This window comes from Brassica napus, chromosome C4 (genome assembly GCF_020379485.1).
Source record: "Brassica napus cultivar Da-Ae chromosome C4, Da-Ae, whole genome shotgun sequence".
In the NCBI taxonomy this organism is placed as follows: Eukaryota; Viridiplantae; Streptophyta; class Magnoliopsida; order Brassicales; family Brassicaceae; genus Brassica; species Brassica napus.
The window spans coordinates 46,162,211-46,181,581 of NC_063447.1; the positions used below are offsets into that span (position 1 = coordinate 46,162,211).

At 34.7% G+C, this 19,371-nt stretch overlaps 2 protein-coding genes across 2 annotated transcripts; one reads left to right on the forward strand and one right to left on the reverse strand.

Moving 5' to 3' along the window:
- The first annotated feature begins 958 nt into the window (after positions 1 to 958).
- On the forward strand, positions 959 to 4,331 carry LOC106440929 (crooked neck-like protein 1). Its single transcript, XM_048756210.1, has 7 exons — positions 959 to 2,173; positions 2,712 to 2,777; positions 2,885 to 3,029; positions 3,131 to 3,349; positions 3,446 to 3,659; positions 3,744 to 3,939; positions 4,038 to 4,331. The coding sequence occupies exons 1-7, from the start codon at positions 1,017 to 1,019 to the stop codon at positions 4,159 to 4,161; spliced, it is 2,121 nt and encodes a 706-aa protein (XP_048612167.1). The 5' UTR covers positions 959 to 1,016; the 3' UTR covers positions 4,162 to 4,331.
- A 4,287-nt stretch (positions 4,332 to 8,618) lies between these two features.
- On the reverse strand, positions 8,619 to 19,214 carry LOC106365115 (putative glucose-6-phosphate 1-epimerase). The gene is made up of 7 exons (XM_048755932.1): positions 19,068 to 19,214; positions 11,688 to 11,798; positions 11,525 to 11,599; positions 11,383 to 11,439; positions 11,136 to 11,299; positions 10,952 to 11,053; positions 8,619 to 8,697 (listed from the first exon to the last, which is right to left on the reverse strand). Exons 1-7 carry the CDS (start codon positions 19,212 to 19,214, stop codon positions 8,634 to 8,636), a joined length of 720 nt encoding a protein of 239 aa, XP_048611889.1. The 3' UTR covers positions 8,619 to 8,633.
- Between the last annotated feature and the right edge of the window lie 157 nt (positions 19,215 to 19,371).

Sequence of the window (19,371 nt, forward strand, 5' to 3'; positions counted from 1 at the left end):
GCCAAATGCTCGTAAGGTACCTTCGAGAAAATTCCAATCAACACGATCATAAGCTTTAGTGATGTCTGTCTTAACAGCCATATAAGTCTGGGACACTCGTTTCTTTGATTTAAGAGAATGCATAAGCTCATGGGCAATCATAACATTATCATTGATTAATCGACCTGGAATAAAAGTTGTTTGTGAATCCGAGACAATTTTGTCGAGGGAAGATTTCAGCCGAAAAACCAAAATCTTGCTTATGATTTTGTAGAGGACATTACAGAGAGCGATTGGACGAAATTCAGACAGTGTTTGAAGACACTTATTTTTTTGGTATCATACATTCCTGGTGATAATTTTCCTGTTGCAAAAAAACTTTTAACTTCCGCACAAATTGCTTCTCCTACGATATTCCAGCATTGTTGATAAAATCGAGCCGTTGGTGCTTTGTCAGCACCAATGTGACAAATTGCAGCATGTATTTCTTCGTTAGAAATATCCCTAATGATATCATCATTTATATCGGCTGTCACTGTTGGCTTGAAGTCTTTAAAAACAGAAGGAAGTAGTGATGTATTCCCTCCACGATATACTTCTTTGAAAAAACATTCAGCATGTCTACCAATAGCCTCATCTCCCTTATATACGAAACCATTTACGTCATGAACGGAATGGATTTTATTCCGAGAGAATCTCGCTTTAGTTGTGGCGTGATAAAATTTAGTATTGCTATCACCACAACTTAACCAATTATTTCGACTTTTGAGGTACCAGTAGGTTTCCTCGTCTCGATGTGCCTGAGCTAGGTCTTTTTTTATTCTTGGAATTTGACTCCGAATTGGACCCGAAGACGATATTTAAAATCAATTTTACTTCTAACAATTGCACAAGAAGGTTTGGTATATTGGGCCACTATTAGGATATACACTGGACTTTTATGGCCCATTAGCAATACAATATAATCAAACATGTGCGTCTTTTCTTCCTATCTTTCACCCAAACCCCACACAAAGAGGGCAAAATCGCGAGAGGTGATGGCCTCGGGCAAAGATTCCGATCGTACCTTAGGGTACATGACCCGGAAAGACACCGAAGTCAAGCTCCCACGCCCCACCCGGGTCAAGAACAAGACCCCAGCCCCGGTTCAAATCACCGCGGAACAGATCCTAAGGGAAGCTCGAGAGCGTCAAGAGGCCGAGATCCGTCCTCCCAAGCAGAAAATCACCGACTCCACCGAGCTCTCCGACTACCGCCTCCGCCGCCGCAAGGAGTTCGAGGACAAGATCCGCCGCGCGAGATGGAACATTCAGGTCTGGATGAAGTACGCCCAGTGGGAGGAGTCCCAGAAGGACTACGCGCGCGCCCGGAGCGTGTGGGAACGCGCCATCGAGGGCGATTACCGGAACCACACGCTGTGGCTCAAGTACGCCGAGTTCGAGATGAAGAACAAGTTCGTCAACAGCGCGAGAAACGTCTGGGACCGGGCCGTCACGCTCCTCCCGCGCGTGGACCAGCTCTGGTACAAGTACATCCACATGGAGGAGATACTCGGAAACATCGCCGGAGCTAGGCAGATATTCGAGCGGTGGATGCAGTGGTCTCCCGATCAGCAAGGCTGGCTCTCGTTCATCAAATTCGAGCTTAGGTATAACGAAATCGAACGCGCTAGATCTATATACGAGAGGTTCGTGCTTTGCCATCCCAAAGTGTCTGCTTATATTCGATTCGCTAAGTTTGAGATGAAGGGAGGTGAAGTCGCACGCGCGAGGCACGTGTACGAACGCGCCACGGAGAAGCTTGCAGACGACGAGGAGGCTGAGACGCTGTTTGTGGCTTTTGCTGAGTTTGAGGAGCGTTGCAAGGAGCCGGAGCGCGCTAGGTTTATCTACAAGTTTGCGCTTGATCATATCCCTAAAGGGAGAGCTGAGGATTTGTATAAGAAGTTTGTGGCGTTTGAGAAACAGTATGGTGATAAGGAAGGGATTGAGGATGCGATTGTTGGGAAGAGGAGGTTTCAGTATGAAGATGAAGTGAGGAAGAACCCTTTGAACTATGATTCTTGGTTTGATTACGTTAGGCTTGAGGAAACTGTGGGGAATAAGGATAGGATTAGAGAGATCTATGAGAGGGCTATTGCTAATATTCCACCTGCTGAAGAGAAACGATACTGGCAAAGATACATCTACCTCTGGTGAGTTTGGTTTACTGATTTTGGTAATATTGCAGAATCGATTTAGCTAGCCTTCTTATGTTGACCATGCTTTGGATAAGAAGGTGAAGTTAATTTTCTTTAACTGAGTTGTTAGAGTTTGATCATGGTTTGCATAAGAAGATTAAGTTCAGTCATATCATCTTCGTTGAGGTTTTAGCACACCATAGTCTCTAAATCTATTGAAATTCGCATTCTGTAGAAAGCCGAAAGCTATTGTTGTTTCTGTTTTCTTAGCATATTTGGTTGTGCGATTTAGTTAATAATGTTGTAATGATGGGTTCATGACTTCATGGCTTCATGCTACGCTTAAGAAGATTAAGTTTAGTTTCCTTTAACTGGACTGTTTGTGTTTGGTTGTCATAGGCAGATATTAGTTCGTATGTTGATTATCTTTGTCGAGTTTCTAGCACATTCAGGTCACTATGGAAAGCTATTGTTGTCTGTTTGTCTTTTATTAGTATATTTAGTTCTGAGATTTACTGAAACACTGACACTCTGATGTAACTAATTGGTGTAGGATTAACTATGCATTGTATGAAGAGATTGAAACTGAAGATGTGGAGCGGACACGAGATGTATACAGGTACGCTAAAGCCTACCTATTCTGAAACTTGTGAAGTTTACATTCATTTGTGTTTCACTCTGGCAGTTTAGTCTGACTGTCTGTATTCGTCTTACCAAACGTTACAGAGAATGCCTCAAGCTTCTCCCCCACTCCAAATTTTCCTTTGCGAAAATATGGTTGCTTGCTGCTCAGTTTGAAATCCGGCAACTGAATCTCGCCGGTGCTAGGCAGATATTAGGAAACGCTATTGGGAAAGCTCCAAAAGATAAGGTAAGCATGAAATATGTTTCAACGTTCTATGTTTCTTTGCTCTCATTTAATCACACACATGGTGTACTTACATTTTGTTATCTTTTTCATTCTGCTAACAGATATTTAAGAAATACATCGAGATTGAACTCCAGCTGGGGAACATAGATAGGTGTAGAAAGCTTTATGAGCGTTACCTTGAGTGGTCTCCAGAGAATTGCTATGCGTGGAGCAAATACGCCGAGCTAGAGAGGTCTCTTGCTGAGACTGAACGAGCTAGAGCTATCTTTGAGCTGGCGATATCGCAGCCAGCTCTTGACATGCCCGAACTGCTATGGAAGGTAAAATATTCAGTCCAATACATTTAAAAGAAGTAAAGTATTCATCAGACTTTTGAATCGATTGGATCATTGAAACTCTATATTTGTGTGTGGCAGGCATACATAGATTTTGAGATAGCAGAAGGAGAATTAGAGAGGACACGAGCTTTATATGAGCGACTCTTGGACCGCACAAAGCATTACAAGGTGTGGGTTAGTTTTGCAAAGTTTGAAGCTTCTTCTGCAGAACAAGAAGAAGACGAGGAAGAGGAGCCCCAAGAAGAAATAGATGCTACTGAACGCAAGAAAGAGTGCATCAGACGCGCCAGAGGTAAAAAAACTACATGTTGTTGTTATATGAGTTTTGATGATTCCTTGCGTAATGTTTTAAATGTTTTTTTTTGCTTCTGCTCAGAGATTTTCGAGAGAGCCAACAGCTACTACAAAGACTCTGCACCAGAGTTGAAAGAAGAAAGAGCTACACTCTTAGAGGATTGGCTTAACATGGAGACCAACTTTGGTAATCTCGGGGATGTGAGTGTTGTACAATCTAAGCTCCCGAAGAAGCTGAAGAAAAGAAAACCGATCACAAGAGAAGATGGTTCTACAGAGTACGTTTTGCATACATATATCATTTCTCAATTTTTATATCTTTGGATTTTGATAATCGAAGGCTTAAATGTGAACATTTTGTTGGAATATTTGGCAGGTATGAAGAATACATTGATTATCTATACCCAGAAGAATCACAGACAACAAATCTTAAGATTCTTGAAGCTGCTTACAAGTGGAAGAAGCAGAAGCTTGCATCTTCTGAAGAGGATTACGATTAACTGAAGTTTCTTTTGAGTTATATCAAAACTGTGAGTTGATGTTTTGTATTCTTTCTTAGTTCTCACTGTACATCGCCACTCATCCTTTATGATTTAGGAGTTATCTTTTTATTGTGTTAGTACAATCTGTTATTGTTTTTGTTCTTTTTGGTATTAGACCTTTCGGTTCACGTTTTCCGGTTTAGAAAATATGGGACAATCAGAGTCTGAATTCCGGTTTTTATTCTGATTTTCTGGGTTTGTGAGTGGTGAAACTTGAAGAGAAATGCACCCTCGAAGTCAAACTAGGAAAAAATACAAACACATACTTAATCCAATATTAACCAAAAATTCTGTTTGATAAGAGGAATGCGTTTAAAGCTGGGGATTGCGGTTGTTGTAAATCTTTTTTTTACCATTCTTATAAAGCTTTCATGAGCGTCTTTTTTTTCCTGAGATAAGGTTTTAGATGATTTTTTGGGGTTAATAGCTTTGATTTTATTTTATAGTTTTGATAAGAAATTGATCATTGATCAAAGAAAGATGAAATGCAACCATACAAAGAAATTGTAGGTATGTAGTTATGATCATTGATCAAAGAGAGATGAAATGCAACCATACAAAGAAATTGTTGGTGGAGGACAAGGCTGATTAACAGACATGCTATGTAATAGATGCACAAGAACGCAGTTAGAATCAGGTGGCAGAAAAATGCTATAGGAAATTTATTTACACCCACCCTTAAAAGCATTTTACTACATTTGTTTTTACTGATGATGGCTAAATAAATACATTTAATCCAGTAAAAACTCAGAAACTAAAAAAACATTTTTTTCCTACATCGCTTCTAGGTTGTTTTCTTTAACAATCCCTTCGTACCGACCGGCTTAATCTGAGTTATGCTTAAATGCAATTAGGACTTGGCTGTTTAATCTATAGAACCTTAAACGGCTCCACCAAGATGCATCGCTTACCCATTAAACTCACCAACACTTTCTAATAATAAGTCAAGGACATTTAAACACTGTGCTAAGGAACATTTTATAAGTCAAGGACAACATCTTAATATCTAAGAGCCAAGAAAAACTACCAAAATAGAACATTTCGAGAGTGTTCTGTTTCATCATCAAAAGTATAAAACACATCTCACTCTCCAAAGTAGCAACATTTACTTCCTAAATTGTTTTTCAGAAACAGCATAAAAGATGGCTTGAAAAAGCTCTCTATTGTCTCCTTCTCTTGTTGTGGTTGTGCGGAGCTTCTCTCTTCTCACGCTCATCTGTATCGAATTCCCACGCTCGCAGGCACCAAACAACGTTAGTGAGTGTCATATATCCACCGCACATGGACCTTACAATACCATCAAACCTTGAGGTCAAGCTGCAACATATCTTATGGATGACGTCCTCATCAGAAATGTCAGACCCATAGAACTTAAGCTGATGCACAACTTCCATCAACTTTTTAGTATAAACAACAACGCTTTCCTCCTTCTCCATCATCATTCCTCTAAACTTGGTCCTAAGATTGCTAGCTTTCCTATCTCGGATGTCATTTGTCTCTCCAAATTCTTCCTTAAGAATCTCCCACGCTTGCTTTGACGATGTATGTGGCTCTTGCTATCCGGAGAAAAAGAGAGTCTGTTACCGAGATTTGCAGCATATGAAGAGCCGTCATGTCCTTGGTTTTCAGATTTTTCTCTACAGAGACTCCACGCTCTACAACATCCCACAGGTCACGGGCCATCAAAAGAGTCCTCATCTTTATGCTCCAAATCTCATGGTCGTCTCCATCAAAAACAGGAATTTGCATCATCTCCATACCTGCAAAGATGAAGGCAAGAACTTTCTCGAGTAACCAAATCTTAAAACCCTAAGTCATACAAACCCTAAACTCCTAAGTAAACAATATGTAAACGAACAATCCTTTGACCCCTAAGAAACTCGAAAAGTCCAACTCTTTTTAAGTTTTGAAAATCTTCAACAATGGGTCAGATTCGAGATCAAAAACTGAAAATTGCTTCTTCTTTTTTGTGCGTCCAAAATGTTACCTTAGAGATTTCCAGTAAACGAGGTAAGATTTAGCAAATTAGAATTTGGTTTCGGTAGAAAAGGAAAAAAAGATTTACCTGACCTCGTAAACCTTAGCAAGAATAGGAGATACCAAGAAGAGATAAAAGTTTCTTTTTTTGTTTTATGTTTTTCTTGCTTTTACTGATCGATCTCGGTGCTCCCTATAAGTATTAACTGAAACGCTTATTACGTCTGCCAACCCAGGCTATTATGGATACTAGAGATTCTCACGCGGTTTATTTATTTAAATTTTTTATCATTTTATGTATATGTGAGTTATTGCATTTTATATTATATTATATTTTGTCGCACAAAAAATAAATTATATTATATTTTAAAATTTTGTATAATTAATTTGAAAATTTTGTGTTATTTTTGCCGGTAGTTTATATCATCTTAACTGAAAAGATCTAAGCTATCTCATAGATAAATAAATTAGAAGAAAACAATTCTCAAATGATGCACTTACAGTTGTGTTATAGATTAAGTTTTTAATGTGAAATCAATTTTTTGAATTATATTTTTATTATGTCGGTATAAATAGTTTAATTTGTTTGTTTTAAATTATCTAATTTCATTATGTTATATCTGTTTATTATCCGGTTATTTTATATTATGTTTTTGTTAGACTATGCAAGTGTATATATTTTAAGTTTATCGTTTAAATTTTTTTTATATTGAAATATTTGATTTTAGTTATTTTTTGTCAAATATTTTTTAATCGATAATCTATTTTAACTATTATATTTTTGGCTTTGTGTTTATGTGATTAATGAAAACATAACCGTATTAATTTTTATGCGGTCTGCCATTTTGTCGATCATTTTATAAATTAAAAAGTTGAAGCGAAAGTAATATGTTTCATCAGTGTTTTCTATTTGATTTATTTGGGAATCTCTTTATTTCCTCCTCATGTGGTTCTATATATGTAAATTGTATATGTTTTAACTATACTAATTTGTATAAATTTTATTTAATATGTTCTATATATGTTGACTTTATGACCGTGCAAGTCGGTTGGTTTAGATATTCAAATGAATACAATATTCTTAGATTTTACTTAATATCATGAATACAAAATTTTCTTTTATAGTGATAATATTAGATTTGTGTGATCGTCGCAGATGAATCACTTTTTTTTGCAGTAACATCTTTCTTACCTTTTTTTGAGTGTTCACCCTTTTTTTTGGAGTTTTCATTTGTTGATGTTATTTCGATAATCGTTGCACTATAACATTGGTCTTAGGTAATTGAAAATCAGATAGATTTATCAGTATATAGGAGTCAGAAATTTATGGACGTAGATGATATTGTATAAGTGGTGTCCATTACGTACTTTGTTATAATACCAAAATAGCAGTGTAACATAAGTTAAATGCTAAGCATTAGACATACTAATTTATTTTGCTATTACTTTGTTAGGACCCGTCCATTATCATTTAACATAATAATTTCCCATTATCATGAACATTACTTTGTTCATGTCCATATTTTCGTTTGGATTCATTCAACGTATTCCTCATTAATTAATTTGACAATGAATGTTTTTTCCATTCAGAATCTCCAACTCTCCGTCTCCCAGATTACCAAAAAAAAAGAACTCTCCGTCTCCCATATTAGACAATGAAAACCGTAAATTCATCTCAAATCTATATTATAATAGATCAGTTTTTGCTCACTCCTCAGCGCGCCACGTCATCGTTTTGTGGGTCCCATTTTTAAAAAGTGTAAAAAAGTGTCAAGCTCATGGTTCGAACCCGGATTATTGAAATATAAACACCAACATTTATACCACTAAGCTAACTGATACCTTTGTACATTGATGGCCGAACCTAATATATATTTATGAAGGTCAGAAGCCCTTGCTTCTTCGGCATCCTCTGAGGGTCGGACCTACAAGTGTGATATCACGTTATATGAAAAAAGCTTAAGTTTGCAACAATTATGGTTTTCCTATATTGTAAACTGTTGTAGTTTAATATGGGTTCTTTTCATCATTGTCTCAAACAAGTCTGAGTTACAGAGTTGCGCCGTGTATATATTCGTAATCTATTTTTTCACCGGTGAACTCTTCATGTCCCCATCTTAAATCGCTTGATCATCTGCATCTCCACAAAACTCATTGATTCCTCTTAGCTTTAACCATCTTCTAGAAAATGTTTCTCTCTGCCTCTCCAGTTCGTCAAACCGGCGTCCCGGCGTCCGTCACTCAACCTTCGAGTCTATCCGTCTTGGTCTTAGTAGTCAGAACATAGCCTTTGGCTTCCTCCGCTTATGGGATTCCCTGAACTTCAAGAAAGACAGGGAGTTTGTGGGAATAACGGTTCTTTTCCTCGATGAAAAGGTAAGTTAATATTCGATCTATCACACTTATTTAACATAATAGTTTTAATTTATTTCCTGATTCTTTGTTGGATAATACTATTTGCAGATTCCGTGATTCATGGGTTTACTCCCGTCAGACATACTAATCATTACATGCCATCTTTGAAAGCAGATTCCATTGTGAAAGTCGATCGTTTTGAGGTTGCTAGGTGCTCCAAGTGATTGCGAACACAAACCTAGAAATTGGTAAACATAGCATATTTGGCAGCTCCAAGCAAGATTACAATCAGGCAAATTCAAGTGGAATGACATACCAACAACTGAAAATGGTAATTAGTCAACAACTTATCCCATATTTTCCTTATCTGAAAAAATCTACTGTGTTTCTGATCTATTTTTTCATCTACGCAACTTTAGCCTCTGTCATGGATAGCTCTCTCCCAAGGATTGCATTGACTATGGTTTCTGGGAAGAAAAAAATCTTGCTCCTGAAAAAAGACCGTGACAACTCTGTTATAAGATTTTAGTTTGTGCAGAACAAAAAACCTTGATTTATTTTCTATTTAGTATAGTGATAGTTGTTGACAATCATTAATTATTTGCCAATATGTTTTTTATGCGGCATTTCAGAACTCTCCATTCCAAGCGGAACAGCAGATGGAAGCTAATTTTTTTGGAAGCTCCTCGACTTCAAGACAGAATCAGAAGATAGATGTTGGTGGGAGCTTAATCAAGGGAATACTTCAGAGAAGTGAGACGGCCTAGCCAGACTTCATCTATTGTACAGCCTGAGCAAAGAGTGGAACCCACAAAACACGAGAGAAGAAAAAACAAAACACGAAATTAACATATTCAGATATTCTCTCTTGCATGTCTAACATCTGACGCCGACGAAACTCAACACCCACGACAGACGAATCTGATGCAAGTAAACCTCTCATCAATCATGCTTAAAATCAATCTACGGTTTTCAATCTCACAAACTAAAAAACAATTTTACCTACATGAATCGGAAAATTAGTGCCCACATTCCCGACATAGAGAAAAAAAGGAGTTGAAGTCCTAACAGTTTTTTCAGTATTAGACTAAACCACAGATTCAAGGCCCAGTTATTTTGAAACCCTAACATTTTAAATCCAAATTTATTATCTTTTTCCATGCACTATTTGATTTATATACAAACAACTACCTAAGTAAACACTAACAAATTCCATCACCCTCAACTTTGAACATATAAGATATAAAAATATCAACATATGACTTCGTCGTTCATTCTTATATCAAACTCATCAACCTATGTAATATCCAAAGTCTCATCAATCACATTATAGACAAAAAACAATAAAATCCCGTAAACAAAACTATACAATACACCTATAATGTAGCCGACTCCGCGCTTGCGCGGGGACTATGCACCTAGTTCTATAAATTAGAGATGGTTGAGAGTAGGATGAATCTAAACAGATTCTCTCAGTTTATCTTCTATCTCAAACCAAACACCCATCCATTATCATTTAACATAATAATTTCCCATTATTAACAAAAATCTGATAAATTTCAGGAAAATAAACTAACATATTTGTTTCTCTATTCCTTCGACAATAAGTGGCTGCTATGAGTGTGAAAAGAAAACATGAATTTCAGTCATATCTTTTTTACTGTTTTTTGTTCAAAAAAATTTTCCAGTGACTTTCATTATTACTTTTACCGACAATGAGTAAATGAGAATTTAACCTCTTCTGCAAGTAACCTCCCATACCAGAAAATAATCTTTATGCAATCAAGAAAATCTGCAGAACTGATGTTCAAAAAAACAAAAAAAAATCTGCAGAAATATCTTATGTCTAGCAGTGACACGTTCTTTTCTATCATTTAAGCATGGAAAATTATCAATCAAAGTTGAGACTTCTCGGTTCAAAAAAAGTGGAGACTCTTCACAATGTGGTCAACCCAAGTTTTAAACAAAGAGCGTGTGGTTATTCTTCCTCTTTTGCCCAATGGATCACCTGCAAAACAGGGTAAATATGCATGTTATAAAAATAGAATATAACATTTTCTTAACAAACTCAAGCTTCATTAGAGAGTTTGGCTCTAAATCTTCTCTTACAACTGTTGTTGTCGCTCTGTTGCTGGACATCTCCATAACCCATCTAAACAATGCTTTTCAAATCATTTTTCTAGGATCCGTGTGTTTAAAAATCAAAACAGAAAACACAAAAAAGATTTGAGCACGTGGGGTTTTCAATACATCTCCAGTATCTATGATATTAACTACTAATTACCTTGGGTTGAAAAAATCCATCACGCTAGGGGAATTGCGTGTCTGAGACTCTAGGCATGTTCTTGGCAAGAGAATATTATCATGACAGAAGTCTCTACTCTGAGCAAGCTATTGCGTAAAGAGACTGCGTTACGCGAATGAGAAGCTAAAGGGCTTGCCATTGATGTTTATAACCCGAGAAACCAATGTTAAGTCGTCATCTATGGCAAGTGAAACCCTAAGACGGAACTTAAAACTGCATAGGGAAACACACACACACATACATTAGTATCTGTAAAGAGAAAGAAGATAAAAGGCAAATGATGATGCTTTCTAACCTGTGAGGCCATTGCTTTAAGTCCTCTTCTGATGATTTGAGAAGAAGATCAACAAATGATTTTCCAAAGGACTCGTTTGAGGCAAGAGGAGGTGGGTTCTCATCGATGACCCAGATTTTGTTCCTTGCAAACCCATGTTGATCCAGTGATCCACAATCTCCAAACTTCAAACACACACACACACACACACAAACAACTCAATTACAATGTTCAAATCAAACAATGAGAAATCTGAGGATAAAGTTACCTGAGGATAACAAATCTGGATCCCTCTACGCATTGATTTTGGGTGTTTGAAGATAGCCTACACAATTTCACATTTTGTTAAAAATCAGATCTTTATGATTCTTCCTTCTTTGATGGGGTTATGGTCTATACAATTAACATACCTTGTTGCTAGTGAAAAGAAGCTCCTCGCCCTGGTAATTCCTCCACGAAATCACTTGTCCTCCATGTAAACTAATCTGCAAAATCAAAACCCACAACATATTAACGAAAGGCTCTAATTTGAGAGAGAGAGAGAGGTAAGAAGAAGAAGAAGAAAGTTGAAACCTTTGAAGAAGCGCCGTGAGGGTTTCGGAGAAGGACTTGGTCAATGCCATTCCAATCTTTGGTAATCTCAAAAGTTGCTTTATCATCTCCACTTTGGTGAGAACATTGTTGCTACAAATGTTTGGTTTCGTTCTACACGGTATTAAATAATACGAGCAACAATGGGAGGTGGAACGAAACCACTATGAAAGGATTGAAGAACAGAATTTAGGGGGGTGTTTTCAATCGAGAGTTTCAGCTGATTTGTGTCAAAATAACAAATCCACTATTATCGAACCATGAATTTTAAAAACTCATTTAAAATCCAGTGTTATTGAACTTGACATTTTATAAAGTACTCTGAAATCCACTGTTATTGAAAATATTTTAAGTCGTGGAGTTTTCAAGTTTTCAAGTGATTTTAGAGTGTTTGGGTGGAGTTTCTTAGTTAAAAAAAAATAAAACTCAAATCTCATGGTTTTAGGTGATATTCTAGAGTGGTTTAACAAAAATCATTTTATTCTCTGCAATTCCTTAAAATCATCAAAAACCTCATTAAAAGTCAAATCACCTCAAATTTTAGATTGAACACATCTCCCTTAATGATCTAGACTGGTTGTGATAAATACAAAGAAGAAATGGAGATTGCAGGGAATGGAAACGCCAGACTCTACGTCGAAGAAGATTAGGGTTGGAGAGGTAAGCTTCTCATGGGCCATGGTTAACTACTATTAAAACCAAACGAAAGCCCATTTTCTCTTCAGTCGACAAAAGCGGTAGTGACATGGCAGTCGAAAGCATTTTTATTGGCTGATTTTACCGTCCGACGTGGACACCTCCATAGACCCTGATATCCTGCTTTTAGTATAGTTTTGATGGTGTTTCCAGTTTCCCTATTGGATCAATTCAGCCCATCTAATTCTTTTTTCTATAAGAAAAACAAGTAGTCATCAACTAGTAGTGAAAACATCTAAATATGATGACTCAAATGTTATTCAATTCCAAGTTTAGAAATGACTAATCCCCTATATTAATCACAGAGCATTACGACATGTTTCTTAGCCACGTGTCACGAAAATGATTCTTAGAATTTTTTAAAAAATAAGTTGGTTCATATAAACATATACTATGTTTTTTTATTAAAGTAATTATCAAATTGATTAATAGTATACAAAAGAATATTTTCAATTATATCCTTAAATAAAAGCTATGGAATTACCTAATATGATTAGCATATATGTCACAATTAATGATTATGAATAATACATATGTGATAACAATTTTTTGTATCATCTCTTTTTTTTTGTTTAATTTTATATTGTTAAAAGAAATTAAACAAACACATTAAGCATATAATAAAAAAAATTAGATTGTTTCATATATGTTATATTTTGAATCTTTAAAAATGACTATAAATTACTAAAAATGGCAAGGGTCTCACATTGAAAATTTTGTGATTTTTTTTTGTTCAAGCAATGATCATATATTGTAGGGGTGGGCGTTCAGATACCCGTTCGGATTCGTATCGGATATTTAGGATTTTTGGGTATTTCAGTATAAAGATATAGAAACTGTTCGGGTATTTCTACACTTCGGGTTGGGTTCGGGTATTTTATGTTTGGTTTCAGATATTTTGGGCCAGGTTCGTATATTTAAATTTTGAAGAAAAATAAACAAATTATTCATTGTTTAAATTTTATATTTAAAATATATTTTTTAATTAACTTGTTTTCTAATTTTTAAAATATTAAACTATTAATAGATTTGGAGATAAAACTTTTAAAATAAAAAAAAAACTAATTTAGTTGTTGTTTTGAAATTTTAGATGCAACTTTTGTTAATGCAAGAAACAAGAGCTTAGTATGTAATTTAAGTGAGTAGCAAATGATTTTGTACATAATTATATGTATATTATCTAATTTTGAGCAATGTGCATTATTAATACAAATATTTTGAATAAAACGAGAGAAGTAAACTAGAAATATAGGGTTAAGTATACTTATGTTTGGTTATCTTTGGATATCCATTCCGGTTTGGATATTACCCGTTCGGGTTTGGATATTACCAGTTTGGGTTTGGATATCCAACATCTCTGAATTCAATAAGCGTTATGGTATTTTGCTACTTCAGTTCGGATTTTCAAATCGGATTCAGATACGGGTTTGGATATCGGGTAAAATGCCCAGTCTTAATAAATCGTAAGAAAATGAAGTCTCATTAATAGATATTCATATTATATATATGTATATTAATATCATTTGAAATAAATTATATACTATATAAAAATTTAAAAATAAGTTAATTTCCAAATTGCAGTGAAACATTATTGAGATCTTAATATTTTAATTTTGAAATTTGTATTGAAAAATCTCACATTAAAATTTTTGTGATTAACAATTTAAACTTTATTACAGCAAATATACAAATGTTAAAAAATCATATGAGTAGGAAGTGTCAATAATAAATATTTATATTAAAATATGCTATGTATCTATGTCAATATCACTAAAGTTTAATTTATACTATAAAAAGTAAATAAAATGATTGTTTTGATTTATTTACCAAAAACTTGATTGTAAATTAACAAAAGGTATAGATTTTGATTAATGTGCTTACTCTAACGTATATACTTTTATGTATACAAATTATTTTTTAAATAGGTGGTTTCTTATATCTTATTTGATCCTGACAATCCAAGAAACACACTTCTTCAAATAGAAGTAATTTTTAATATTGGAAGCACTATATATATATTATTTCAATCAGATTAAATAATTTAATCATGATTTTTATTCCTAAAATTTTTATAATAAAATATCATGACAAGATTCCAATCACCTCATTTTGAGTTTGTTCGAAGAATAAGAGATTTAATCATTAGTCTAATATTTGTTTCTTCCTAATACCCTTTCTTGATATTATAATTGTAAGAATGAGAGATTTGAGCTACTTATTATAAGTTTTCTGGTTTATCATTTAATAAATCAAACCGTTCTTAGTATATAAATAGTTTACATATACCAGAATAGTAAAGTTTTATATATGTATATATATATATATATATATTTGTTTTATTTGTATACTTTTAAGTAGTCAAACCTCAAAAGCGTAGGCTAATAAAATAAGTAATTTGTTTTGTTGTTCTAGAATTAGATGATTTTTAATCCGAACTAGACAGACATTTATATTTTGAGTTTGCACTTATATTCTATTCTATAACAACTTGATATATTAGGTTTGAACACTAACTTGTTAATAGAGTTTGCCGGTGATTTTCTTCAAAAATTTTATTCTTAGATATGTATCTAGAGTGGAAATAATTTTTACAAATGTTTGTCTTTTAAAATTGACACTTACGTAATTCATAGAAGAAGTTAAAAAAGAAAGAAACTAAACTCCTATCAATGAAATAGAAACGAGAACGAAAACACAATTTTATAGAGGTAGAAAATGAAATCACTTATGGAAAGTCAATAGTTAAAAAAATCGAGAGCAGGAAACCTAATCCTCTTTCGTCATTATACAATCAATGTTGCCTATTTGGTTTTAGTAATTTATATCAGCCGTAAAACTTAATTTCGTTTTGTGCATATCAAGTCTTAGAAATAATTAAAATGAGACGTAATAACGATGATACGTTTTGTTGAAATCTTTGGCAGGTATGAAAAATACTTTGATTACCTATACCCAGAAGAATCACAGACAAGGAATCTCAAAATTCTTTAAGCTGCTTACAAGTGGAAGAAGCAGAAGCTTGCTGATTCTGAGGAGGATTACGATTAAGTAAAGGGTCTTTGAGTTATATCAAAACTGGGAGTTGATGTTTTGTATTCTTTCTTAGTTCTATGTACATCGACACCCTCCTTTATGATTTAGCAGTTAGCTTTTTATTTTGTTAGCAAAAAAAGGAAAACCCCATCTGTTTGTTGTAAATGAAGTGTTGGAGAAATACTTCTGTTATTATTAATGTCGACCAGAAGGTCCATATATATACAAGGTATTAGACCGTCATAAGGTCATGTTTATCCTAACAAGATAAGGATAAGGATAAACACTATGTTACAGATATACATGGAATATATACTAGATAAACACATAGTCTCTGGTTGTCTTTATCATGTCCTAGATTGAGCCTGCAGTACGGGCTGGTCCATGGTCGATCATCATTTGGTTTATAACACTCCCCCTTGATCGACACATCCGGTACAGGTTCGTTGCATGCTTAATGTTGCCTCATTAAAACCTCTCCTGAAAATCTCCAAAACCAATGTGGCAAAATGGGAAACCAAGGACAGGAAAAAGAGTACAACACATGAACTCCCCCAGATGAATGCATCACTGTAGCAGACGCATTCCCATCTAGTATCCGAGTCTTCTTGAACGTTGAAGTTGCCTATGACTTGGTGAAGATGATCAGTTGGATTCTCCTTGAATGAACTTGTAAGTCTTGGATGAACTGATGGTGCTTCAAACGGTGCTCGGATGGACTTTATAATCTGCAATAAAACTTTACTTGCAGGTCCTTTTTCATGTCCCACGGATTCTCTTTGGTTATATGGCTTTCCCAAAACGTGGATATTCAATATATATTGAGTCATAGACCCAGAACACATACGAACAACTTTACTTCATATCTTTCGTTCATTCGGACTTATATCTCTTCGTATGTGCCAATGGCTTTATCCATTGTAACCAATCATTCTTTATTTTCTTTTGTCGATCCATGTTGAGCTATAGACCTTGTCTATATTCGTTCATAATCATGAGTGTCTAAGGTCATACCATCAATAATTATTTGCTGCAATGAAACTCATCACACAATGAATTTGCAGTCATACACTCATGTCCTTTGTACATAGTTATCGATCTTTTCTTGCTTTAGCAATGCTTATAATCATTAAGCCACGACCAGACATCCTTCTGGTCACTATTCTGGTTTATGGTTCTCACTTAGGCGTGCTGACACACACACACACACGGCTATGATTTTTCTACAGACTTTCCATATGTAAAACATAGCCTGTTTAATCAATCGATAACTTGTATCATTGAACCTTTGAACCATTAAACATTTTTCTCTCAGTTAGTCTTTATTATGATCGCAAGGAATTATAATATTTTCTGTATGGACTGACTGTACTAAGTAAATACTTAGTCTTTCATATTACTTACAGCTGCTGTATATTACAATCCATAAACAACTTAGGAACAAAGCTTGTTCTATGAGAATTTCTTTCTCATATTTCTATGGTACGTTGATACCTTTATCCAGTGATCCATTTGCTGCTTACTACACCATTATTTCTTTAGTAAATATCCAGACAAAATTAAACTTGATTTTCTGTAGTAGCATCCACCATATAGGAGCATATCTCTTTATAAATTGTTTTTTGGTCCTTGTGAGTATCCTTGTGTAATCAAGCTATACTTGAACGTTATTTAGAAGGAACATGGACACACTATACCATGTAGTCATGTCCTTTAATCTCACGAAATTTCTTATCTCACAAGATCCATTCACTGGTTTCTTTCTTAGATGGCTTTTATGTATGTATATGGTTACTACGCCCATCTGTCTTATAATTACTTTGAATTCTTTGAACACCCCATGTCTCTATATAGGTTTTATGAGTACTCTATGTGGGTTCATGATCCTCAGGTTATATCCTTCAAATCCCAAGTACTACAATCTTTTATGAGCTCTTATGTATGTAAATACATCTTTGGTGTTAACACTCTTTATCTTTAGTTTCATACTGTTCCAGACATGATCTAATTAGATTTTGAGATCTTATTATCCAAGACCTTTATACCTTGCAGTTTGGCGTCCCAAACTACATGGTCTGGTACCTTAGATGTGTGGTTGCGCAACCTATTTCTCTGTCTGAATTGGTCTCCTAGACATCAAATTCGTGGTGCTTAAGCTGGTATGACATAGTCATTTTTTTCTTTTCGGGTCAGTGTGTCTGGCATATATTTCTGCTAGCTTTTATATCTTTTGATCATATTCTTTTAGAACGTCTAGATCATAATCTTTGGTCTGAGGATCTTGCCAAGACAACTATGGTTGATACCATTATATTTCTCTTTTACTCTTTACTCTTTATCAGCCTGATAACTTTCTTTTTTTCAAAGTTGGATAATCAGATTACTATCTTTTGTAATCTGTGTTCTTGGCCATTTGATTAAATCATCCATGTTTGGCACAAGATACATTATAGTTTCGTGGAGGAAGTCTTATTTATCTAATATAAATTCCCAATCCTCATCTGAGGTTCCATCTTAAATGGCACACATATATGTGGTGGAATATTCGTATTTTCCTAAGATGGTTTGTGTATATGTCTGGTTTATGACCCTTAATCATTCAGATGTGGGAATGTCTATGCTTACATGTATGGCCTGATGTAAATCAATATTTATATACATAATGTCCTTAAGCTTTAGGCTGGACGTGGGTGATGTACCATTAGTGAGAGCTTTAAAGCTTTCCAGCCGTGTATATTATGGTTGTAAACCATGGAATCCGAATTTATGATATGATCATGGACTGTGGGTTTTAGTCCTCTCTCCCCCTCATGAACATACTCATAATTTCGTAGTGCTTAGGACAGTGGAGCCTTAATTATTTTAGTAATTTTCCCTTTTGTGTACTTATAACACATTGTGAGATTTTATGGGATCACTTTTGTGCCTTAATTAATTTTTCATCATGTTTTGGATCAAGATGGCTAATCTGGTCATGCCATAAGTGTTTATTTCGTGGTGAACCATACTGGTTACCATGACTTTATGCCTCTTTCATACTGATTCTTAGCATAGAATAAATCAGTAGAAAATATGGGTATAGGCATTCATAATGCTTTTAGGCGATTTTTCAAAAATCTGAAAGGAATAGTATTTTCTTTGCTCACTGGTTCAATGTAGAAAACATTGAAATTTTTTTTTTCTTTATAACTCAATGGGTCTGAATAATGTCGTGTCTTTTGCCATTGTCAGTACCAATTAATTGATTTCAAGTGATTGTAGGAAGGTAAAGTTGAACCTATACAATTAAAATGAAGTTAAATCTATGCGAGAAATCAATCTATCAGTGAACTGACTCATTAGTTTACACCCAACAATTGATTTTATGTGATTGCAGGAAGGTAAAGTTAAACTTATACAATCAAGGTAAAATTAAACCATGCATGAAATCAACTATCAGTGGACTGATTATCCTTTTATTAAGGTTTTATTTGTTATTTAATCAAGAATCATCAAGCAAGACCAAGCAAGATAATATATAAAAACAAAATCGTTTTTATTATTTCAATAACATAAATGAATAACAAATAAATCAAATCAGATATGAAAACATAAAATCAGAATGTCGGAAAATTATTCAATGTATAATCCGACCTCATGGTCCATGAGTGTCCACTCGGAATCCTCCTCAGATCTCTTCTTATCAAATCTGGCTTTATTAGCTTCAGAGATTTTCATCTCACTGTCTAGTACTTCATAATATATCTCCATGATGTCATTAAACCGTCTGATGTTATCCATCCTTTTCTGCTTCTTTTGCTCAATGTCTAATAAATATGAGAACATGTCATAATAGGTGGTGAAACCTTTGGCCTGATGTGATAACAACACTTCCTCTGAATGGAATGTGTCACGAGTTTTGTTTAACAAATCCTCGTTTGTTACCAATTCACCACAT